Source organism: Manacus vitellinus, unplaced genomic scaffold (assembly GCF_001715985.3).
Source record: "Manacus vitellinus isolate BGI_N305 unplaced genomic scaffold, ASM171598v3 scaffold_35_pilon, whole genome shotgun sequence".
Classification (NCBI taxonomy): domain Eukaryota; kingdom Metazoa; phylum Chordata; class Aves; order Passeriformes; family Pipridae; genus Manacus; species Manacus vitellinus.
The window spans coordinates 2,604,006-2,629,900 of record NW_021940498.1 but is presented as its reverse complement, the minus strand read 5'-3'; the positions used below and the strand labels follow the sequence as shown (position 1 = coordinate 2,629,900).

The 25,895-nt window shown below is 44.2% G+C and overlaps 2 protein-coding genes across 2 annotated transcripts in view; one reads left to right on the top strand and one right to left on the bottom strand.

The window, feature by feature from the left end:
- The first annotated feature begins 3,449 nt into the window (after positions 1–3,449).
- MPC2 (mitochondrial pyruvate carrier 2) lies at positions 3,450–7,632 on the top strand. Its single transcript, XM_008927686.2, has 4 exons — positions 3,450–3,570; positions 5,337–5,421; positions 6,616–6,727; positions 7,381–7,632. The coding sequence occupies exons 1-4, from the start codon at positions 3,562–3,564 to the stop codon at positions 7,424–7,426; spliced, it is 252 nt and encodes an 83-aa protein (XP_008925934.2). The 5' UTR covers positions 3,450–3,561; the 3' UTR covers positions 7,427–7,632.
- Positions 7,633–11,898: 4,266 nt separating this feature from the next.
- MPZL1 (myelin protein zero like 1) overlaps positions 11,899–25,895 on the bottom strand; it is a 20,649-nt gene continuing 6,652 nt past the window's right edge. Inside the window, 3 exon segments of the mRNA XM_029961489.1 lie at positions 11,899–14,542; positions 20,387–20,492; positions 23,801–23,933. Of these exon segments, the coding sequence (XP_029817349.1) occupies positions 14,441–14,542; positions 20,387–20,492; positions 23,801–23,933 (341 nt within the window). The 3' untranslated portion in view covers positions 11,899–14,440.

Genomic DNA, 25,895 nt, shown 5'->3' with positions numbered 1-25,895 from the left:
GAGCGGCGGCGCTGCCAGAGCCCGTCCCGGGGAATTCGATGCTTCCAAAGGAGCCTGGAGGCCCCCGCAGCCAAGTGGATGTGCTGGGGAAACAGAATGGAAAATAGGCTCGTGGAATCACGGCATGGTTCAGGTTGGAAGGGACCTTAAAGAGCATCTCGTTCCAACCCCCCTGCCTAGGGCAGGGACACCTCCCACCAGACCAGGGTGCTCGGAGCCCCATCCAGCCTGGCCTTGGACACTTCCAGGGACGGGGGAGAGCGCTGACAGGGCTGCTGTGGGTTAGGAATTTCCCTGGAATGAGCTCCCCTCGCCTGACCTAGGATTTGCCTTTGCATGAGCAAACAGGGGGGACTGTGTTATTAGGGAGAAGCCTCTTGTAAAATGATCTCCTTCGGTGCCATTTACGTGGTGTTTGTCCTGTAAACAAACTGTGTCGGGCAATTAAAAGCCGTGCTCGATAAAATCCTGGAATTCCATAGGCTGTTGGTCCCACTGTTTCCTGTCTGTGGGATAGGCATCCTTGACTCTTGACCCATCGGGAATATGCACTGTGAAAATGGACTTTGGCTTTCAGTCTGTCCTCTTGAAACGGTTCTTTCTTGGGAGGAAAATTGTTTCTCTACAGAAATCACAAAGAGTGAAAAAATTGCAGTTCTCAAAATGTTTGGCTTATACTGAATACACTAGGCCAATATATTCAATATTAATGTATTTTTATATATGAAAAGCCAATATATCCAACACTTCCATTGTAAAGGTGCTGAGAGACACATTCAATCTGTGAGAAAAGCAGCTGGAAGCTGCTTTTATTGGATACAAGGCACAGAAAGCGCTGGGAATACCTGTGTTCCTTGTTCACCAGACCAGCAGTAGTAACTGAATAAGGCTTTGGGGGTTCTCTTGCAGTGCTTTTCACTTCATGGAACTGCCCATGGGCCACTTTTGTTCACCACCATAACGTTGTAATTAATAAATCCTTTTTCATGGACTCTTTGTGTGTGTGTATGTATGTATGTATATGTATATATATATACATATACACACACACACACATATCTATCTGCATGAGAAAAGCCCTAAGCAGGTCCTGAAACTGAACCTTTGCCACTTCTGATTCAGCTCTGAACATCTTGAAGGTGTGTCTGTGAGAAAGTTATGCAATAGGTGTCACTCTGACTAGGAAAAAAAAAAAGTAGGCTAAAAATGAAAGGCTGGCATTTTATCTCTGGTGATATCCTGATTTCTAGTCTAATTTAGGAATATAAGTGTCGTTGTCGTGGAATTATGAATCACTTGTGAGGGATGGAGAATGTGCTTTCTTCTTTCCTGGCACAAAGAAAGCTTCCAGTGAGATAATTGATGCCTGGTCTGAAAATCTGTTTCTTTGGCTGGCACTGCTGGAGGACAGTGGAGGGCCTGGCACACCAACTCCCCAGGCTGCCACAGGAAAGCCTGGGCTCAACTTGTCCCCCCTCCCCTTTGGCCTTTTGGGTTCACTTTGCCTGATTAAACCAAACTTTTCAGCACAAAGACTTCTTGCATTTAATAGAAGTCATAAATCCTATAAACTGGTCACACCTGTGATATCCAGGTGAGCCTCTGCTATTCCCCCTGCTGTCAAATTCCTCCTTGAGAAATTCTGGATGTCGGGATCAGGGAAGAGCTTTCCCTGGCTGGGTGCTTGCTGGAGTGCTTCCAGGAGAGGTGTTCTGCTCCAGGTAGATTTGATAGTATTCCCTAATTACCAGCTTGGATTGGTACCTTCCCTTTGTACCTTCTTGCACTGTTTCTTACTTCTGTAGTCAGCAGTTTTAAATGATCAAGTTATTTATCTATTATTAATAAAAATTAACGTCAGTCTTCTTGAGAACTTTAGTGGATGTTTATGGAATGTCAGTTTAATAATTTATACTCACCCCACATTCTCTAGTACTCCAAATCTGAATCTGTCTTTTAGAATAAATTAAATGATAGGGATTAAAGCCTCTGTGAGATTGATTTGTAACAATCTGTATTTGCAGCCTGATACTGCTACACTGAGCAGTTGCCTAAGAGAACAGCAACTTAAGTTTGTATCTTTAAAGGATAATACTGTATTTATTCAGCAATATTAGATAAAAAGTAACATGCTGGTAGTTATTAACTGCAGCGTGAAGCTTGATCGCAAGCAGTGTGGGTTAAAGAGGGCTTTATAGGAAGCTGCCAGGCCAGTTTTTGTTGCTTTCTGCCCTGCCCTTTTGAGGTCCTAGTTGCCTTTAAGGTGACAGAGCAGGTGATATTTGTAACAGTCTTATCCCCCCCAAAATTATGAGTTGTTTCACAAGGTGCCTGCCGTAGAAACCCAGCGGTCACATTTTCCCCAAGTCACAGTTTTAAACTTGAGGGTGCTTAAAACAGGGAGCACAAACAGTTGCTGCAAGGTCTTTTTAAGGCTGAATTGTTAGTGAAAAAGTAGCTCACATAAAAAGCAAGCAAAGTCCTGATGATTACCCATATATAACGTGTTTTACACCTGTTACATGTTACAGTGAAAACTTGGCTTCATGTTGGATGTTACCAGAGTGGTGAACAGTGGCACACTGAGACCTAAACCCCGTGTTCTGATGGAATTGGAACCAGTGTCCTGACTGTCTCCTAATGCTTTGGGTCATGGGCTCCCATTCAAGACTTGGAGCAGTAGTCTTGGATTAATGATTTCTGGCATGGTTGTAGCTGTGGCTTTACACTGCTTTGTTTTAACCAACCAGTTGCCACTTCGGCACCACTGCAAGATACATGTATTTGTAAGAGAGCTGTTTTCCCCCAGACCCCATTGCATTGATTTTTCTCCCTTTCTCCTGGAGATTTTTAGCTCTTCCTCCATAATCCTCCTTTGCCTCCTAGTAGATTCCTGGGGTGTGGGTTTGAAGCCTTATTTCTGCCAGGAGGACAAGGCTATTGAGACGTGCAGGTCAGAGAACACTCTCCTTGTGACACTTACTGCTGCTTCTATTTGTGATTTGTGCTCTCACTTGAACCATCTAATGCCCGTAGCGTGAAGAGGTGGACTGTGATTTCGGAAAGGAAGGAGGGACTGGCTTGTTACAGTCCTAGTAATAAAATATTTTTGAGTTTTAGTTTACAATATTCAGTTCGCAAAGATTTAAAATACTATTTCTGTTAGTCCAGCTGTAAAGTAAGTTTTAATCATTCTTTGGAAACTGTTTTCACTACTCCTAGGCCTTATCCTAACTCTTTTCACTCATAAATCAACTTTGCCTGCTCTGGTGTCCTTGACTGCTTAAAAATGGACATGCAAAATCCTACTCACCTGTTGCAGAAGTGTGTGGGCTGATTACACAACTGAAGGTTGATGAACTATGGATATAAGGTGCTAGAGCTTGTACAGTGGTAGAAACTGTGCTAATACACACAATTCATTATTAAAAAAAGCCCCAAAACAACCCAAACTTACTGTGGGTATTAAAATAGCTACATCTCACTGAATAATTTAACTTCTTTTCTGTTTCCTCCCCCACTCCCTCAGGTCCCAAGACAGTGTTTTTCTGGGCACCGGTTATGAAGTGGGTAAGTATAAGATCCCAGCTGGTGTCTGGGTGTCAATCAGCAGCAATCCATTTGAGAAAGCAGTAGTTTCCCAGCAGATATCTGAGCCTACAGAAAGATTTAACACTGAGGCTCTAATTTTTAATATATGTGGAGGAACAAAATTAACCTTGGTAACCCAGAGCACAACATACAGGGAGAAGATGCTTTGTGGAAAAACTGTACTTTTCACTGCAAGTTTCACAAAAGCTTTCTCTTGTGGAACACTAGCTCCAGGTAGGCATGAGCTGGCATGATGCAAAGCTCCTAAAGCATGTATTTCTTCAGAGATTGAGGAATTTGAAGAGGATCTTAGGGAAGCTAAATTCCTAGGCCTCCTAAGCTTGAAGGTAGGTTAAAGCATGTCAGAGTGCAAGGTAGTCTTGAGAAAGCAGAAGAAAAAGGCAGCTGCCATTTTGGCTGTCAGTGGCTCTGCCTCCTGTGAGGTTCTACTTCCCACTTGGCTACACCTCTGGGCTCTGTTTGTACCCAGGTGAAGTGTTTGCCTCCTCCTAATTCGCTGTACTCCTCCTAGTTGTTGTATTGGCACAGATAAAACAAACGACCTCCAAGCCTACAAAGCTGTTTGATAACTGGCAAGGATGTCACCTGCTCTAGCTACTGCCAGCTGGTTCCTCACTTTGCCATTGTGAACTCCAGCTTTTCACAGGCCACAGGCCTTGCCTTATGGTCTAGGCAACAGCTTGGTTTCTTTGTCAGTCTAGACTGGAGCTGCAGTAACCCTGGTCAAACCCTCCCCTTCCTCAGAGGTTCTCCCTGAGCCTGAGCAGCAGGCTGGTGTCAACTGCTGCCGTGTCAAAAGAGCTGATGCACAGCTGCCTTTTCTCTTGTGAGCACACAGAAATACTTCTCTAAGCTCACAGTGGGTGTCTCCACTGAGAAGTTAAAAAAGACTTTCCCTCTAGATGGCCAAGGCACATTTACTGCAGGTACCCAGGAGTGCTAAAAGTCCATCCCTCCCATAGCATCAGTCCCATAAGTGAGGCAGCACACAGGAGTCTCTTCCTTTGAAAACTGGTTTCTTGTTTGGAGCCAATGGAGTCCTTACTGGCAGTCATGGAATTAAAAGCATTAGGACTCTCTTATTTGTGGGATTTTGGTTTGGGGGGTATTTTTGTGGATTTTTTTTGTGAACTCCTGTAACATGACTATGACATTATATGTCCAGTAGAGGGCAATAACACAACGAACAAATCAGGCAGTTTACTGCTAATGTTGTCAAGTAGATCAGCCAAGCCCTTTCTCAGTTCACCTGGAAGTTTTCCACTTTTACTGAAATTATATTTAAAAAGAAGCACTTTTATCCCCTTTAAATGAAGCTGAGTGAAGACTATATGGTGTCACACCTACATCTTTACCAGCAATATCTTAGCATGAACTGTAGGAAGAAGGGCCTTATTTAGATAAGCATCTACTTGTTGCTTACAGCAAAAAAACCAGGTTTGGTTAAGAAAGCAGCTGTGCTAAAATTAACCTTGTTCTTGAATTAATAAAAAATTGCCACTGCCTGGGATTTTATTGCCAGCCAGTTGAAACCCTCATAACTGTGTCCTTATCCCTACCACAAGGGACTGGAAGAGGGTGGTGTCTCCAAAAGTCTAATTGCTCACACAATGCATCCCATCTCCTGGATAATGCATGTAGCTGTGAAGCAACTTCCCCTTGTAAATCCCTTGACCCTGTTACAGGAGGTCCTGGACTGGTGCTCACTGAATTTCTCTTTACAGGGTTTGGTGTGTGCTGGACTGGCTGACATGGCCAGACCAGCAGAAAAGCTCAGCACAGCACAGTCTGCAGTACTAATGGCCACAGGTAAAACCACAGTTACTCCATGTTTTTGCCATCTCTGAACCTGAATACACTCCTTTCCAAATCCTCCATCAGCACTAATCCACTTCTACAGAAAGGCTTTAACTATAACATGCCAGCTCTCACTATTGCTGTTAGATGATAGTTCTGGAGCAGCTGTACACTTTTTATCAAACCTGTAAGTGTTCTGTAATCATGTAACAGTTTTCTACATGTGTCTTAATTTGGAATTGTCCAGACCAGATTGCTAAGAGTTAGGACATGAGTTTCATCCCTTAAGTTACCATGAGACCACTCATTCCTCTAAGTGACCTCTTTTGCTTCAGATCAAGTAATTTTGAAATCAGGCCAGGATATAGTGACTTTTTTTAAACAGACTTTAGGGATTAAAGAATGGTAGGGTATTTACACTAACTGGAAAGAATCTGCAAGTGTTACAAGGAATTGGAAGTAGTGGTACATGGACTACTGCACTGCTGTCTGCCAAGAATGCTCACACTGGCAGAAGCAATAGTCTGTAATGACCTCTAAGATCATTGAATCCAACCAATAACCCAGCACTGCCAAACTCACCACTAAACCATGTCCCTAAATGACACATCTTATGACTCCACCACTTCCCTGGGCAGCCTGTTTCAATGCTGACAACCCTTTCAGTGAAAAAGTTTTTTCCTGATATCCAATTTAAACCCCATCAGTGCAACTTGAGGCCATTTCTTCTCATCCTGTCTGTCACTTGTTCCCTGAGAGCAGAGCCCAAACCCCACCTGGCTACAACCTCCTTTCAAGGAGCTGTAGAGAGTGATAAGGTCACCCCTGACCCTCCTTTTCTTCAGGTTAAACTATCCAAGCTGGACATACTACAGCAAAATACCACTACCCTGCAACTGTGCTGGAGAATTAAGGTCTCTACTCTGTAGAGTACAGAGATTTTTGTTTGATATTCAGACTACGATTGACCTTACCATCTAGTTATTTTGGGAAAATGCAGTACATACCTGTAGTACATACCCGGTGGCACTTGCTGCACTTACCACTGAGAAACAGGTAGTTATGAAAAAAGCAGTTGTCTAACATGAAGTTGTAAAACTTGTCTACTTAAACTGGCCCCACGTATCAGTCTCCAAACTTAGGGAAACGTCCGAGTATTTTGCTTTAAAGGATTAACATCTTTAAACCTTCCATTTGATTCAACAGGCCTTATTTGGTCACGATACTCTCTAGTTATTATTCCTAAAAACTGGAGTCTGTTTGCTGTGAACTTCTTTGTTGGCTGTGCCGGTGGCTCTCAGCTCTTCCGGATATGGAGGTGGGTGTAAAGAAGGGCTTCTCCACATTCTCTAACTGAGCATTCAAACCACCTCTTCTTAACTAGGAGTTCATAAATGCTGCCAGCCTCAATGTCAGTGCATCAAGCAAGAGGAACTGAATGATTAATTAAACACTGCACAACTCTTTTGCTTCGTTGTTAGTTTTCCAGTTAAGTCGGAGGGAAGATTTAAATAGTTTCAGTCCAACTAGAGCACATGTTAAGGAATGCTGCATGTAAGCTGCAGTTTCTGGGTCTAAGGCATTTAAAAGCTGTGGTTCTGACTGACAAACAGCCTAGACTTTGTCCTCATAAGCTGTGCACTTCTATCAGCTTTGAGCATTGAATCCTGTCAGTTCCAGCTGCATCAAAGGATTCTTAAGCAAAGCAGCACTTTTCAATTTTTTTTAATTATTTCTTGAGGGAAACTTTGGAGTTTTCTGGTTTCAGGACTGGCCAGGAATGCAGCAAACTTAGCTACTTTGGAACTTTTTACATGAATTAAGCTATCCTATGCTGAGTTTCCACCCTCAAGTCCATTGTAATTTTAAACCTCCTCTGCTGAACAGATTGTTAGGAAGACACTGTTATTGTAACTGTTATTGTAACTATTCTATTCTTAGCCTGTGCTCTTTTATTTTTTTTTCCTATAGGTATAATCAGGAGCTAAAAGCAAAACAACAAGAGCAGCTGCAGTAAAGAGATGCTTAACCCAACAGGTCAAATCTAACAACGCACAAACCCATCCCCATGGGACCCAGCTTCACTAATTTTAATGTGCTTTTCCTCAGAGAAAAATCAAAGAGGAAATTTAAATGCCTAGAGAGCAAATGTTTTCTAAGTGCAAATAACAAAAGTATCACCACACATTTAAATAAAGGGCGACCTTTTAAATCAAAGCAAAACCGTGTGTTTGTATTGTCTCTTTAAAGAGACACTGACTGTGGACTCTGCCTGGAATGAGTTGCTGGGTCTCACCTTATCTGACTCCAGGAGTGACAGCCAGAGCCTCAGACTGAAGTGATCTTTCCTGTCACACTCAGACCTGGGCAGGGGTTTACCACACTTTCAGAAACCAACAGTAGCATTTGTATTTCGTCCCCTGTGATGCTCTTCCCTGGTAGCTAAGGGCATTCTTTTCAGCTTCAGTTATGTGTATCTTCATTTGTTTCTCAGCCACCACTGTCTCTAACAAAAGGAGAACAAACTAGTATGTGCCACTGGTGTTTTAGCTTCTGTCATCCTTTATAACTCGAGGCAGAAGAGCATTGCATTGAAGTACCAGAGCTCAGGAATTTATATCCAGGGGAGAAGATGACAGGGACCAGGTAGCTTCTTCAGGATTGAGCTTTCATGAAAATAAATGCCTTGAAACGCTGGAGTTTTGCAAGGTCCTATTTTATGTCTCTCTCCACCCCTACTCTCCCCTAGCCTCATGTGAGTTACCACTCCAGCATGGCAGGGGTGGAAAGGAACTGCACCTTGCTGTGGCACCGATGGTCCCCTCCTTTTCCACTCTTTGTACAATGTTATGTTATCCTGTGCAAAGCATCTGTGCAGGACACTCCAAGGAAAGCATTTTCCATTCTTACAAGGCATGCACCTGATACTCTGTCAGCTCCCCTTCTTCAAAGGCTGTCCCACAGTGAAGCCAGTAGTGTTCTGCTACAATTCCACTTGCATTCCTTGGCTCTTCCAGCTGGAGCAGTAACACAGGGTGTGAATTCCAAGGGTGAGCTCTCCAGCTGTGTTGTTGCTGAGTGGACACAGACTGCAGTGACTGAAGAACATTGCCAGAGACAGAGGTGTTGTATCTCAGTCCCCCTCCCTTCCCAATCCTCACCCAGGTAAAATTCATCCAGCAAACCAGTAATGGGAAAAAAAAAAGTGTATTAAAATATTCACAAGATTACAATACAAAACATGGAAGTCCATTCAAGAAAAAATATCCAAGATAACTGTTTCCAGATGAGTCTGTAAAAGCAAAAGCACTAACAGTTGGTACACTGGCTCTTCAAGTAATCAGGCCATGCAATGCATATCTAGCTCCCTCACACAGATTATACACCTGTCTTACAGGTGTTTGTTTTCTTGCACACCTCCAGGACAGAGGTTCACAAAAGACAAGTACCCGTGTACTCTGTTTTCAATCACATTTACCACGTAAGAACAGCTGGCATTGCAGGGAGACAGAAGACATTGCACAGCACACTGATCTCCAAAGGCATGGAACTTAGATTTTAGAGTGCAAAAATACCTGTAAATGAAAGGGCTTATTAGCTTTAGGGCAGTGAAGAGAAGGGAAAGAGAAGCCTCAAGAAGAGTATAATTGCTGAGCGTAGTTAATATGATTTTGTAGTGTCCCATATAAAAATGTCACCTAAATACTAGAACAGCCCAGAAGTCTTACCCATCTTCTCCACTTTGGTGGTTTTAAAGAGAAAATATTTCCATCACCTATTATACAATAAGAGCATTTGAGGTCCCAGGCAGATACATTAGTAATGCAAAATTCCAAGACAAGATTTCAATACAGATTGAAGGTGTTTTGGTTACAAATCCATCAGTCTGTGCCTGACCTCAGTGAATCCACTCTAAGGCGATGCAGCTCCTAAGTTGCACATATACATTTACTGCAGTTACAGATGGTTACCTAAACAGTTCTCACAGGTTTAAAAAGTTTAAAAACCTAATTACAGCTCTTCTAGTCACAAACTGAAATATCACTAAAGCTTTGAGAGAAAACAAAACCCTGCAGGTCTCTGGTTGTAAATGACACATCAGACAATGAGTTACAGGGACGTACTTGCCACCCTGTTATGGCTCTTAATGCCACCTCGTGAACATGGTGACCATCTTCCCCACAGAACAACTGCTGAAGTCAGAAGGGGCAGTGGAAATCTGATGTACTGAGTACAGCTATCAAATTACTTCCATTGGTACCTTACGATTATTTGTAATCCTTCTCCTGAAACTCATTTATGGTACTCAAAAATAAAGAAGATTTCAGATTGATCCCAGTTTTGTTTGCATGATGAATAAAAGAGAATTCATTGCAAGTCTTTTCCATCACACAGACCTTCCCCAGGTCCACTATCCAGGACCAATGACCCACCTAGTTTTACTCCTCGAGGCTGCTGCCTCAAGAGAGGCACCTACTCCTCTGCTGGGCTGCTGCAAGCTTGGCATGCAGCACTTCTTTTTAAAATAGATGGTCCTAAAAAGAGCTGGCAGCAGTCCTACAGCAGGACAAGGGCAATGCCCTTCATGCTCCTCAAAGTTCAGGCTGTTCTTTTTAACCTGCAAGGAGCAGCAGAGCAAGCAGAGCTAAACTTCTGGCCACCACAACGTCAGGATATGATGACCTTGTTTGACTTTAACCTCTGTTTGCTCTACCCATCAAGGAAGTAGAAGTCCTCTGTCTCCTGTGACTTTACTAAGTGAGCCAACTCACCCTCAGTCCTGTTCACCAGCACAGGTTATCATATCATTAAACGAGATAAGATAACCTGATGGACAGAAAGTTCACAAGTGTTGTCTCACAATGCTTGAAGTCCTTTTGACTTCAATCTGTTACTTAATAGCTACATTGTTCACATTTTCATGACAAAAAAAAAATTGAACAGCCCTACCACTGGAGAGGGATTCAGGCTGATTTCTGCCATTCCTGGGGGAAGAGTACTTTGTTTCTTTCTAAAAAGATGTTCAGCGTTTTTTAAAAATACTTCAAAGCTCATTCTGCCTTCACAAAGAGGACCCAAGCAGCCTTGCAAGGTGCCTCCTCAGTCTAGGCAATATCTATGTACCCGTAGCCAGACAAAAGCCATGCAAGGAGGTGTCTCCTTACATCAGTCAGCATTAGCCAGATCAGTGTTTCTCCTAAAGTCAGCACCAGATCAGCACGTCTCCCAAAGTTAGCACCAGATTAGTGTGATTCCTAAAGTTAGCACCACATCAGAATTGTGCTCAGATTCTCCAGTATATTCCAGCAGGAAAAGAAACAAACATTAGTAGCAGAATTCAGAGGCAAGGCCAGCCCCATCTTCTCATAGCAGCAAGTTTTTGATCACTACATTCATCGCAATTCTCCCTCTTACTCGAAAATACTTTCTTGGGGAGAAAGATGGTGATGTACAGACATGAATGCAGGTAGATCAAAATCAAGGTTCTCCATCAACCACATCAAAAGCATTAGTTTATATTAACTGTAAAACAAATGTTGGGAAGTAATAGCCTGGTAGTTAAGGAAAGCAGCAGCAGCAGGATTCATTCTGCTCCTAATCACAGAACCACAGAATATGCTGAGTTGGAAGGGACCCACCAGGACCATCAAGTCCAATTCCTAGTCCTGCACAGGACCATCCCCAAGAGTCAGGTGCCTGATAGTGTTGTCCAAAACTTCTTGAACTCTATCAGGCTTGGTGCTGTGACCACTTCTCTGGGGAGCCTCTTCCAGTGTACCCAACCTCCCGCTGGGCAAAGAACCTTTTTCTAACATCCAACCTAAATCTCCCCCAGCTCAGCTTCACACCCTTTCCTCGAGTCCTGTTACTGGTCACAAGATGAAGAGATCAGCTCCTGCCTCTCCTCTTCCCCTCCCGAGGAAGTTGTAACTGCAGTGAGGTCTCCCCTCAGCCTCCTCTTCTCCAGGATGATCACGCCAAGTGCCCTCAGCTGCTCCTCACACGGCTTCTCCTCCAGACCCTTCCCCATCCTTGTTGCCCTCCTCTGGATGCTCTCTAATGGCTTAATATCTTTCTTATACTGTGACACCCCAAACTGCCGCAATATTGCAGGTGAGGTTGCCCCAGCTCAGAGCAGAGTGGGACGATCCCCTCCCTGGCCCGGCCAGCGATGCTTTGCCTGATGCCCCCCCAGGATAGGGTTGGCCCTCCTGGTTGCCAGGGCACTGCTGACTCAGGGCCAACTGGCCACCCACCAGGACCCCCAGGGCCCTTTCCGTGGCACTCCTTTCCAGCATCTCATTCCCCAGTCTGTCCGTGCATCCAGGGCAGCCCCATCCCAGGTGCAGAATCCAGCACCTGAGGAGATCATACAGAAGCACAGAATGGTTTGGGTTGGAAGGGACCTTAAGGACCATCTTGTTCCAACACCCCTGCCATGGGCAGGGACACCTTCCACTAGACCAGGTTGCTCAGAGCTGCATCCAACCTGGCCCTGAACACTTCCAGGGACGGGACAGCCACAACTTCTCTGGGCAGCCTGTGCCAGGGCGTCTCCACCTTCTGAGTAAAGAATTTGCTGGCTACAGTCACCAATGTGAGTACTGCAGCAACCAAGAACAGTGCTTTGGCACACAACAGATACTGGACGGTATCAACAGATGGAAGCTTGAGTTGGCAAACTGCCCCTGAGTGCATCTGGGACAAGTAGGTCCCACTCCATCAGCCTCCAGCACTGGGAAGAAGCATCATAGCCCATCATGTGGAGTCTTGCTAAACCCCCTGTTTAATCCTCAAAGTAGAAAATGATATTTAAAGGCCTTCTGTGGAGAAGAAATTTGTTCATTTTTCATCTTGTATGCATTACTGCCAAAAAATAAAATGCTACATACTTTTCAGAGCTGCAATGGTTAGTGAGCCACAGCACAGTGTCTCAGCTCCCAACAGGACTTGGCAAACATCTGAAAACTGATATCTTAAAAACATCTTGAAACACGTCCTTTCTTTGATATCAGCCAAGTCCCGTAACAAGGGTTACACAAATTCAGATATTGCAGGATTAGGAACTGACATCTAGCAGAATAAATTAATCCATGGTTTCCTTTTGAGCCTCAGCTTTAAGAAGCTGGTTCTGGCTTTGAGGACAATGTCTTAAAATCTAGGCAGTGCATGTATACAGAAATAAAGCTGTCAACTTCTAATAAAGGCAGGTGTTGTCAGAAAACCTGTGAAGGCTGATCCTGATGAAGGGATATAGTGTTGGTATGCCCAACTTTGTTGGGGAAAAAAAACCCCACTGTACAAAAAACAGCTATTAAAGTTCCACTGTTATAATCAAAGGATTATCTAATGTGGTTCTGAAAGGGTCTTCCACAGGCCTATAACTATTTCTCATTTACTTGGTGTTATATTAGGCTTGAGCTTGTTTGGAACAGATTGCCCAGAGATGCTGTAGAGTTTCCACCCATGGAGATACTCAGAGCTGGACACAGTGCTGGCCAACCTGCTCTGGCTGACCCTGCTTGAGGAGCAGGGGTTGGACTAGATGATCTCCAGAGGTCCCTTCCAACCTCAACCATTCTGTGACCGATTCCATGCAACAAGACAGAACTAGGAAATGGGTAAGAATCAGAGACAAGGCGTTATGAGAGACCAAACTGAAAATCATTTGCTGCCACAAAAAAAGGCCAAACGACACCACATTAGGATGTACAAAACAGAAATCCTTCTACCATATGTTACTCTGAGAAGATCTCTGCTGGAATGCCACTTCTAGCTCTGAGTACCAGATTTCAGGATACTGTGGATCAGCAGAAGAAAGATCCTCATCAGCAGAGATCCTTAACAATCTAGGAGGAGTTTAACCTAGAAACAAAAAGCTGGGGAACTATACTCAAGCAGTAGACTTGCAGAGATGAAGGAAATAAACTGCCCTTCCGCATCCTCTGTGCAAATATAGGTTACACCAAAAAAAACCACACATCAAAAAAACCCCAAAGAGCCCTAGACATTCTCCAGAGGTCATTCAGCATCCACTACAGGCTTTTAAGAACAGATAAAGCCCCTCTAAGGAGGTGACAGTGGTATAACGGAGCCATGGGAGAAGTAAGGGAGTACTACAGCTTCCAGATCCTTTGGAGCCCTTTTTCACACTTACATGAAATGACACAGCTTTGAGGAAGAAACATTTCACTGAAAGGTTCAACAGAGTCTGAGGTAACCACCTACAGCTACAGCTTCCTATGCCTTTAACTCACTATTTCCTTAGTGTTCACAAAATTCATTCATACCATTCCACAAAATTCATTAGATCAACACTATCCCTGCACCTCAAAGGACTAATCTTGAATAGCTGGGCTCATAGAGAAGTAAACAGTTCTGTGACCTGTGTTACACAGGTCAGGTAGGCCTAAAGATTTCCTTCACTTACACTGCTAAGACATACATTTCTGACAGCTAGGAGTCACAATTTGGCTTACAAGACCAAGTGAGAGGGTCTAGTTTACATGAGAAGGCAGCTTTTACCGAGAATCTGACCAAAGAAAGATAAATACCCTGTATACATAAGGAATTCAGTGGATATAAAGAAGATGTCTTCTTTATATTCATCTCAACAAAAGAAGGCCTTATAAGCAAAAAAAAAAAAAAGAAAAAAAAAAAAAGAGAATCTCCAGGTCAATCTAGAATCTTCAGGCATCTTCCAGTTTCTCCATTAATAATCAAGATAAAAATATTTAAAAATCGTGATGTGAGTTTTCACTTTCTCTCTCGTCACACATGATACAAAAAAGAATATCAGCGATTTATAAGCAAAAATTCTTACCGCATTTCAACATGCAACATTGGTCTCACTTCTGTACGATTAAATAGACTATTTACACACAATACATATATATCTTTCCCTCTGTATGCACATGCATTGGTCCTAGCCTAGGCATCAAAGGCCACATGTGAGTTCTCTGGGTCAAATCTTGTTCAAGCAATTCCAGTCTGAGTGTGTGTTCTCCTTTGGACAGCTTAGGATCTCATCTCAGTTCTTCCGGATGTCGGCGTAGACCACGGACTCTGACTTGTTGATCTTGTCGCTGTGCTGTCCCCCGGAGTGATCTAACTGCGCGTAAATGACTGGGCCCTGGGGACACAACAGAGAGGAGCCATCAGGACTTCTCAGAACAGGCAGCACATCTGCAGCAAGATGAAAGCCAAAGCGAGACCACGGAGCTTTAATGACTGCGAACGGCACTTGGAAGCAGGTGGAATGAACCCTGGCCTACGAATGAGCTCTAGTCTGCCACCTTTCTGCTCTCGGGAGCAATGCCAACAGCGCCCTTTCCTCCCTCTGAGACTTCTTCCTTCCCATAAAAAGCAAAATCTAGAATCCTTTGCTCCGAAATGCAGCAATTCTTACGTGTTATGGAGTAAAGACACGTGGTTTAGTCAGATGCACGCCAGATTTGTTATTGTTCAGGAGGATCTGTACTACAGATTTATCAGTCCACAGCAGAGGGTACTTCTCCTTCTGCCACTCACTTCCTGTAAATTCCAGCACCCCTAGACCACTTGGATAATAAGGGAGGGAACAAACCTGCAGCCCCCCTGTGACATGGGTCACTGCCCAAACAAGTGATGGAATCAAGACTTACACAGCAGTGTAGTACAGAAAGTACTGCAATGGTGCAGCAGTACAGAATCCTTACCTGACTTCTGAACCAGCCCAAGCTCTGCACAGCTCCATAAACACCCTGGGCAGGCACGGCCACACACCTTTGTTACCTCTGCTGGGGTGCAGTGGGGGACATTACCAGCACTGTCCTTCAGCTGAGCAAACGTGCCTGCACCTTCCCAAAACACCACGTCCTCCAAAACAGCCCACAGGAGAGAAAACTGCAGCTATTGGAGACAGGACTGGAGCCTACATAGAACAGGTGCCCAACAAGACAGGTGGGACCTCTATGGCCAGGTCTGACCTGCAGCTCCCACACTGCACCCCTCAGCTGACACAAGCACAGAGCACAAGGCTGGGACCACCTCAGCACACAGAACACCCCTCACACCCCCCTGCAGGAGGGAAAGGGACTGTGTCCTGTTTGGGGGTGAGTGGGGGGAATTACAGAGAGCTTTTAGTTTGGTTGTGGCTTTTTTAGCAGTTTTTCCTTCAAAACGTTTCATCCAATTAACTGTTTCAGTTTCCCTCATGTTCCAGGAAGAAGGAGCCTTCACAGGCACTTCTCCTACTCCATTCTTGCCAATACTTTTGGAATCCTGGCAAATTAGGAAACACTTCTACAGAACTGACCCAGAAATCCTTCCATCTATCTCCCAAACCAATCAGGAGCCAGAGATGAAAAGAGACCTTCTGTACAGAAAATTAAGCCCTTAAAGGACCGTAAAGTACCTTCCTGCACAGCTGTTTTCCCCCCAGCACAGTGGCAAAGCACACACCTGATAAATACCTTGTTCTCTTTCAGAAGTAATTTAAATCCACATTTTTCTTCCTTCTGGGTAAGGTATTTCCAAGGTGATAAAAGAGCAGAAGACAGACAGAAGGGGAAAAACTTGCAAGTGGATAAAAAACACTGAATATAAACAGCAGACTGAGAAAATGAAGGGAAAAAAAAGGACACTGGTGTCTTAGAAAATCCTGGATTTTAAATCTCAATATAGCCATTTTTTTCCTTTTTCTGCTATTTGCTTTCATGTTGTTCTGGTCTCCAACACTGTACCAGGATTACATTACTGATTCCAATCAGAGTGCACTAGCTACATAAACTTGAAGGCAAAGTAACCTTAAAGTTTATTTGCAAGCAATTTTGGAAGTCTCATCTGCCTGAAGCCAAAGGTAGGATAAATTCAGCTCAAGGGCACTTTCTGTCAGTTAAAAAAAAATAAAATTAATAAATCTATAACTGCATAAAGCAATCATTATGACTCTCCAAGTTTTGTTCAAGTAATTCTGATGGATCAATTTTCTACCATGGAAGTTCACTCTGGACCAGTTATCACTACTCTGACCTAACTGATCCTGTCCCCTCAGGATCAGTTATCACTATTCTTGGTTTATGCCATTTCAATACAGCTATTCTGCTGCAACCAGAATGTTAGGTGGTGGTGGAGGGACTGACTGGCCTGATCACCCGACCCAAACCAAGCTACCTCTGTCTCAGTATGTTCACTGTCAGCCACCTAAGTAAGTGGTAGGTTAGCTAACAAAGGGCAAAGGAGGACCAAGGATTTATTACAATGCTCCATCTATTTAATTTGCTGTCAGTTGATTTTCTAGCTGACTACAATCAACTAATTCAGGGCCACTTAAAAAAAAAAGTCTAAACAATTCAGAACTTTCATCTAATCCCAAATAAGCTCATCCTGACTCTTCAGAATCAGAAGACAGACTAGCACTGCTACACAAAACCAGCATTTCCCAGAACCTTGCAATTTTTCCATTTAGAACTGAAGGGAAAAGAACAGCAGGAGTACCTGCTAAGGGTTTGTCAGCTGTCATGAATTGCAAGTTACAGCAAAGAAAAAGGAATTACAAAGCTAGACCATCATGGTCTAACAGGAGACTACAGCATTTTCAAATTCTCTAGATTCTGAAACCTGTTCCAACTACCACAGATTCCAGCTCCAGGAAAGTTATCTGAAATTTAAATCAAGATTCCTGGCACTATGAACTGCTCCTTCTCGGGGTCGTGAGAACCAGTTTAAAGCCTGGAACAGAGCTCAAACACAGCCTGTTCAGATCTATCTTAAACCAGAAAGAGCAAAGCCAGAGATCTGCACTTCTGTAGCAGATGTTAATGCAGCTTCAGTGCTCCCCAATTCTACACTGAGAGACCTCCCTGCTCAGGAACCTCTGCACCAACCTGCTCTGTACATCAGAAGAGCCTTCTGTGGACGTCACTCTTGAGCATCAGTGTCCTTCAGCCTGCCCAGAAGTGAACACTCAGCTCCTTGCAAAGCACAAAGACAAGTGACAGCCACCTTGGAGTTTGGCATATTTTGGGACAATCTGCCCTCCCATTTGACTGTTGTAACCCAGTTTACTAAACGAGGACATCCATGTGGGAAATATGTGTAATTCTGGCCTTCAAGTAATAGTCATGGTAGGACAGGAGTCACCACAGAGTGATGGCACGGACAAGAAACACCACACACAAATGTGACAGGACAGAACGTACCTGAGGAGAAGGAAGGCACAGTGAAAACAAGTGGAGCTGATTTAATCAGCTGAGCACTCACAGAATCAGATTTTCACACTTTCAGCACTCTGGGGCACTCCAAAAAGCAAGGTCCACACCTGATTAACTCGCACTCAAAACACACAGAGAAAATGCAGCCTCAGTGCACTTTCAGCTGAGAAGTGATGTGGACAAATACTCCACCACTGATACTTAAACTGACACATAAATAAAAAAAAAGAATAAACTTAATTTAATAAATTTAAATGCCACTCTTTAAGAGACCTCTGTCGCTGTTTTTAACTTGCAGAGGCAGCGGTTGTGTATTTGTATTCACAGCTCTTTTCCAGCACAAAGCATTCAGTCACTTCCTACACATCCCACCAAGTGAAAGGCTACAAGGAAGACCACAGGCCTTTGCTGTTTGACCACAGCACTGACTGTGGGAACCACTGGTGTAAAACTGCCAGGCATTCCAAGAGACAAGAGTGTGCCTGAATCAGCAAGCAGCTTCTGGGAACTCCAGGAATCTGGATATCTGCATTTCACCTACACAACACCTCAAAAGCTTGGATACTGCAACTAATTTCTTGATTACCAAGAAATACTGGGTATTTCTTGGTAATATATATATATATATATATATGGTATACTATCACATATGTGATGCTAGATTTCAAATATGTTGATCTGACCCTTATAAAAATAATCAACAAAACAATGGCTAGAAGTTAAAAATATAAGTGAAATATAGAAATGCAACTGAAATTTAGTTTTCTCACTGATTTAAACATTCTGTTCAAAATCTGATCTACCCTGATTTCATTGTGGATGTTTTTAAAGAAAAGTACATTTGTTTGTTTGTTCTGTAAAATGGGGCAAACGTTTAACAGAAGGCAGAGGAACCACTTGCTGCTACAAATGTTTGCCAAGAAAAGAAAATCCAGACAAAACTCTTTTTTGCCTAAGAGATTAAAAATGTAAAAATCTGAAGGAAACAAAAGCCATTTGCAGTATTTTTCCTTTGAGATCAGCAGTGTTCACACTCTGAGTTTTCCTTTAGGAACTTACCTGCAGGAAGACCCTGGAGGGCCCTCTTAAGGAATAAGCAGACCAGGGTAACTACAGAAGGGCAAAAGCTCACTGATCCTGAGTTATCTTTACACAGTTTAGATTTACTCTGACATGTTCCTTCCAGTACATTGAGACCCAGAATGCTGAGGACACGGGAACGTGAGGACACTGCAAGTTTTCACACCAAAACATTAAAGTCTTTTAACATGTAAGTGCAGAACAGCAAAACTCTTAATCCCTGTAGCTCTCAGGGCACTTCCATGTACTGCTTCATACCAGGACAGTAATTAGACAAAACATCTCGGCCTTGTGACCTAGGGACATCAACTCCAACACCTACTGCAACATAAATCCCACAAAACCTTTTTTTTTTTTTTTGGAAGGGGGAACAGCAGGAAGCACCTGTCTCACTCACCCATTCTAGAAGCTCCTCCCGTGAACTAGAAAAGACAAGCTTTATCTAGGCCTTATAAGCTGCTGCTACTAGACTCATTCCAGTCAAAATCTGAACTTATCTTTAAATCTTACAACTTGAGTATATAACCTCTGTGTTCAGAGAATAACTGATCTCCCAAGTCAGAAGGCAGCTTTGTGGGCCTGTGTGCTAAAACTCTGGAAATACTGCAAGGCCCAGAACAAAATGCATTTCAAAACCAAACCAGAAGCCCAACAGAGTAGGGACTTTGACTTTATCCAGCTCACCGGATAAAGCACATTTAGGTTTTTTCCCGTAGTGTTAACACATTAACACACATCTCCATTGTTTTGTTGGGAAAAATTAGGAACCCAGGTATTAACTTTGACTTAGAAACCCACCAGTTCATACACTTTCTAAAAGGTGGCTAATCAAGAAAAAGTCCATTTTGAACTTAAATTCATTCAGGGTCTGTACCTCCACAGGAAAATTGCTGGGAATACATGAATCAAGAGGTAAGAAACAGCTTCCAAATTAGGAAATCGTGCACACTTTTAACAGGTAATCATACGTTGCATAGAATCCCTGTCTGACTCATGCCCTCTCCCCTCTAACTAATTTCCCATGCGATGTTAAGTCTGGATAAGAGACAGTTTTTTCCTTCAAAGTCAGCAGGACTTTGCCAACAGCAGCAAGCATGAAAAGTGGCACTTTCAAGCCCACATGAGTTGGGAGGTTCTGCAGAAGAGAGCTCTCAGCAGCACGAGCCATCTGCAAACTGGCCATCGCTGCTCAGTGTCTGCACCGCGCTGCCTCCTCGCCCTCTGAAGGGAGTACACACCACAGAGCACGAGAGAGGAAAATTCCTCCCCACTACAACCTCAAAAGACATTAGGCAGCTTTATGGGGTGATTACATATCTAGTAGACAATGCTGTCTCTTCACTGAACAGCTAGTCGTTGCCCACTCCTGATCCTTGCCAACCCTGCACTGCACTACAACCTGTGTATGCTGACGCACAAGACCACAACCATCTTTTCCTTATAATTTAGGATGAAAAGGGCATAAAACTCCATCCCAGCCTGTAGCAAAATGCTGATCTTCCAATTGCACTAAGCCTTCTGCAGAAGAGTCCACCAGTCCCAGCTTCCTGTCCACCCCTGGTTTGGAGCACACACTCTCACCCCCCAGCACTTTAACAGGCAGCACCTAACGCACGCATCCCACCCTGCCTTTATGTTTTCCATACCATGTTCCCCACGCTCTGGGAGGATCCTGCTCGGGGAAGCAGCAGGGAGCAGTTTACCTGGTGTGATCTGGCGGGCACGCTGTTTACCAGGCCCTCTGTGTCGGAGGGCGCCTTCTGCGGAGCCTGCTTAACCGGAGACATCAAGCTCTCAGAGGTACTGCAGCTGACGAGGTGGCAGAGCAGAGTTTGCACGACAATGTTCAAGAGGCAACACAAAAAACCCAAAAAAAAAAACAGAACAAAAAACAAAAAGACGAGTGATGGCAAGATGAGAGTGGCAGATCACGCCAAAGTAAAAGTGAACACAATGGATTCTAAAATAAACACACACGATTCTCCATCTCTCCCGAGGTATTTCTCTAACCTTCCTCCGAGTTTTATTAGTAAGCAACATGAAGGAGCAACTATTAACATAGGACAGCAGCTCCTCCAAAATCCCTGTTCCCTAGATACTCCCATTCAACCCAACCCATGTGTTTTCTTCTCTGGGGCTTCAGACTCAACTAACAGTGGTAAATGGCAATTATCTTCTAACTAGAAGTTAAACAGTCCTAGTTACTGAGTCAACTGTTATACCAGTGTTAGAGCCAACACTTGCAAGAGCCACCAGCTTTTCATATCAGCAAGGTACTTCCTACCAAACTCCACATTAGTTCCCTTGCTTTGCTTAGGCTGTGATCCCAAATTAATGCCGCCCACTCACAGCAGATATTCGTCTCTGGAGCAATCACCTCAAGAGTCCCACATGACATTTTAAGCTATGTGCCCTCATGGCTACCTGAATAATCAAGCAAATCTTGTTTTTCAAACAGAAGAACTGCCTTGTGGTGAGAACCAACAGCCCTAAAAGAAGGCTGCCAGTTTTCACTCTCTGATTGCTTCTTTCCATCTGCTTAAAGCAGGACTGAAAAGAAAGCAACCCTATGACAGAGAAAGGAATATCGCAGATCTAAGCACAGGAGCAAATGCCCTGAAAGTCAGCAGCTTCTGGGCAATGCAGTAATGGGTCTCTCAGTGCTAGATCTACCTCCTTGTACCAAAGCACCCAGGAAAGCAAACCAGCCATCTCCTTGGTAGCAGACATGGGAGCTCCCTTTGCTACCACAACCCTCTGACCACTGGGCCTCCTTTTTCCTCAATCTTCATAGTCAGATAATCTATAAAGTAAGTACAGAAGCAAACAAACGACGACAGTGACATTAAGCAGACCACATCCTCACAGGGCAAGCATTTTTTACCCTTTGATAAGTCTAACCATAGCAGACTTAGCTCCTCATACATGCAGCAGTTAAGAATTTAAAAAAAAAATACTGCCCCAGCCATCATGGAAGGGGTTTCTACTGTATTAGAGACAATGCAGCCCTTCTGTTACTAAAATTATGTATCACTCATTGTTTTAGCCACAAAATTCCTCAGATCTACACTATCTAAATGTTATCACTCAGGTTTAAGCAACTAATGTACTTAGATCCCTCCAAGTTTTCAAACACCCAAGCTGTCTGAGACAGAGGAACACTGCCAGGGAATTTACTTTTATTTTGAAACAGAAAGGGTTCTGAATTTTCTGTGCTTTAGTCAATGCACTGGCGAGTTCACTGTTGGAAGAGATGGAGGGACACCATCTGGGCTAAACAGCAAACTCCACCCCAGTTAGACATGAGACAATGAAACCCAAGCACCCAGTGAAATGCATCATCCCTTTGCCAACAGATTCCAGCACAAATTACAGTGAAGTTATGTTAGTGGAGAGCTAGCTGGTTAGTCAGCAAAGGAAGAGGAAACGTGTACACACACACAGGTATTAACAGCAACCACCAACTTGATTAGTTACCATGGTGTCTAGTGGGACTGGAAGAGAAGACCCAGCCCTGTTACATTCCCAATCTGGCGTCTATATCAGGATCTCTGTAAGGAGAGGAAGGTAAGCAGGATCCGATCCCAGCACACCAAGGCAGAAAGAAAAAAAAACAAAACAAAACAAAAGAAACACCAAAGTCAGAGCATGAATGGAGACTGTGGCCATGCAGGGGTTCCAGATGCCGCGCAGGGCCCCAGCACACCTCGGTTCAAGGCAGAATGGTTATCTGGGAGTAAGTGCATCTCTCCACCACCACCACCACCACACACCGAGTTAGCATCGTAGAGAAGACAGTCCATAAGTTTGGAAGGGGTCACAGCACAGCTGGTTTCTCTCTACACATCATGCAGAGCTGGCATGGTCAGTGAAAGCAGTATTTAAACTTCAGAGGTTACTTTCCCAAGAGAGCAGTTAAATCTACTACAAGAAATCACAGTGCATGAACTACTGCTCCAGGCTCGGCACCAGCGTGTGTCCTCCAGCAGGAAGACACTGGAGGGCAGGTCAGTGGGAAACAAGGCAAGCAGGCCACCTCAGGCACACTGCTGGTGCATGACACTGCAGGCTTCTTCTCAATTCTTAGGGGAAGGACACATGCAGAGAGGGAAAACCAGGCTTTCCACACAATTTTGAGCACACACAGCCGCCTTTGATGTATTTAGCCTTACCATTGGGCAATAGCCAACTCCCTTTCTCTAAGCTCTCCAACTGGGAAAAGGACAGGGCAAAGTTTAATTTGGAAATCCCCACAAGTTTATTTTTGGAGTTATTTTCTTTTATCCCAAGGGCAACCCAAAGGACCTGCAGCAAGCAGGAATATTTGTTGGGGAAAGAACAGAAGAAAGTTATAAGTTTGGGGTTTGTTTCTAAGACTCCATACATAATTTTCATTCTTTCTTATAGAAGCAAATTACCATCTAATTAGAGAGGAGAAAAAAGGAAGCACCTCCTCCACCAGTATCAAGCTTCATCACCACAGGACTCAAATCTGCCTTTGTTAGTTCTTGTTGTTTTTTCATATGCCCACGCAAAGAACTGTGCTTCACTTTGGGGTTACCCTCCTAACACTAAAAACCCTGCAGGGATGGGAACAGTTAACAAAAACCAGACAGTGAATGAGAACGGATGCAGAGTGGCTACTCCTTCCTTACTTTGAAGTCTGGTGATGAATGGGGTTTTGGCAAGTATACTCCAGGCTTAGGAGTCAGACTGAAAAATCCAGTCCTAGTCTCAACACAGAGCATTCCTTGAAAGTGTACATATGGCACTTTTCCTTTGCAGGTGGTAGGGAAAGTAGAGCTAGAGGGAAGGGGAACAGACCAGAGCTAGGGGATCCTGGATTAAATGTTCTTAGGGCATATATGCCTGTGGCTGGGGATCAACTTCAATATCTAGTGATTTTCAGGTGCAACTCCTGGTCAGTATGCCTTTTCAAGCACAGTACAAAGATAATTCATTAAAGGCAGATGATCAGTGCTCCACATGGCCATACCCTATCTGTAGCCATGGCTGCCAAGACTTGGCCGAAACAACTCCTACCCCCCTTCAAGCCCTCCCTCTGCTCCTGCTGCTGTTCCTCACATCACCCAAAGGTGAGGAGGGAGATCTCTTACCCAGAGTATCGTTTTTTAGAGTTGTTCTTTCTGATGACAAGACACACGACAATAGAGATGAGCGATGAGAGACCTGTAACCGTACCGATGGCTATCCCTGCCACCGTGGCAATGGGGAACGCAGGCAGGCTGTCTGGGGAGAGAAGGGAGAAAACATTCAACTCTTCTGCATTCCCTCATCAACAGAAGTGCAAACCACAAACGCTCTCGAGCTTGGATTCGTTTAGAGCGGGAGGCACTAATGTAACATCCAGAAACCACAACCTGCAGCCTGAGAGGTGGTGACAGCAGGCAGCCAGCAGAACAGCGTGTGGACAGAGCACGCACCGGGGGCATTCTCAGTGCCACTGTCCTTCAGAACTGCCTTTGTGTCGAACCAAGAAGTTTTACATGTCAGGGAACACAGCTGACAATGAGGACAACCCTGTCTCGTTTTGTATCTGAAGGGGTGTGGGGGGGAACTTACATCCATCTGCAAATTCCCACCAAGGTTAACAGGAAAAGGCAAGCACGCTTGAAAGCAGATTTGAACACAGCACGTTGCTAACCCACTGAAGGCTGGGTGTTCCCCAGGTAGCATGCAGCAGACAGCACAGTTCCTACCCATGATCACTCTTACTAGTGTTTTTACATGATTCTGGTGTCTCTAAATACAGCTCTTTACATTTTTATGGATGCATTTTTTTCCTTCTTGCGTCAGGATCACTGCACAATACCAGAAATATACGTAGAGGAATGCAGTATTGCTTTACTCACATTTTCCCTAATATTATTTTGAGGGAATGTAGGCCAAGAAAGAGCAGTCAGAAACAAAAGCCAATGAGAAGAGAATGAGTAGAAAAGACCTACAAGATAAAGAATACACACTACCATTATAGCTTCTCCCAGTAAGAAACAAAGTCCTCTCCTTCCCCCTGCACTGTGTTTAATGCAAGGAACATCTTAGGCCAGAGGGTTTCTTACAAGACTCCAAGCTGTACCAGCTACTTGTACCAAATACAAGTGAATCAGCAGAAGAGCCAACAGGTCTTCTTATACAGAAAAATCTGTCTCAGACTTTTCTCTCACCTTCATCTGGTTATCACAGAACTGCTGAGGTTGGAAGGGACATCTTGAGATTGTCCAATCCAACCCCCCTGCTCAAGTGGGATCAGGCAGTTCAGTTTGCTCAACACTGCTCAGTTTGGAATTGACTGTCCCCAGGGATGGGAGACTCTTTGGGCAACCTACTCCAGTGTTCAGTCGCAGTGAAAATGTGGAGTTAAGCTCAGACAGAATTTCCTGTGTTTCAATTTACACTTATTGTCTCTTGTCCTGTCACCAAGCACCGCTGAAGAGCCCGGCTCAGTCTTCTTTAGATGCCATCAATGTACATAAACACTGGTGAGAGAATTCCCCTGAGCCTTTCTTCTCTTTTGCAGGCTAGATTACCCCTTCTTCTCTTTTGCAGCCTGGACAGCCCCATTTCTCTCCATTTCTCCTCGTATGAAAGGTGGTTCAGTCCCTTAATCATCTTAGTCATTCTTTGCCAGACTTGTTCCAGCAAGGACCACAGACCAGGTGTATTCAAGCCCTTCCCAGCCAGTCTGTAGTCTGTTGACCAAGCCCATTTTGACACACTTATGCAGAAGGGAGCAGAACCCTGAAGCAGGTGCATCATACTAAGAAAACAGGGCTTTCACTTAGTTCTGTTCTTTTGGGGTTCAGTGACTTTCAGAAGAGCTGCCTCAGTAAGAAATTACAGATGAAGACATGAGTGCCTGTCATGGTTTGAATCTTGTTTTCCCCCAGAGGCTGAGAAAAGTGGTAGACCCCAAGGGGTGGAAACCCCTGTAAGTTTTGGAGTTCTGTCCAATGGGCGCTCCTGCAAAAATGTCAACATCCCACAAGCTCACCAGAAGAGATGAGTTGTAGTTTTGTTGTTGTTGGAGAGGTGGCCATGCTGTGAGCCACGAGGAAGGGGCCCGGAGCCCCTTCCAGGGGGCTTTGGCCTCCCAGCCCCCAGCGGGGGCCTGCGGGGACCTGGAACAGCATAAAGCTGGGCTAGGTGCCTGTAGTTATGCCGGGAGATGTTTTCTCCATGGGCACAGAGCAG

Coding starts and splice junctions, on each gene's coding strand:
- MPC2 (XM_008927686.2), top strand. Junction 5,422..6,615: donor TGCAGTACTAATGGCCACAG/GTAAAACCACAG, acceptor TTGATTCAACAG/GCCTTATTTGGTCACGATAC. Junction 6,728..7,380: donor CAGCTCTTCCGGATATGGAG/GTGGGTGTAAAG, acceptor TTTTTCCTATAG/GTATAATCAGGAGCTAAAAG.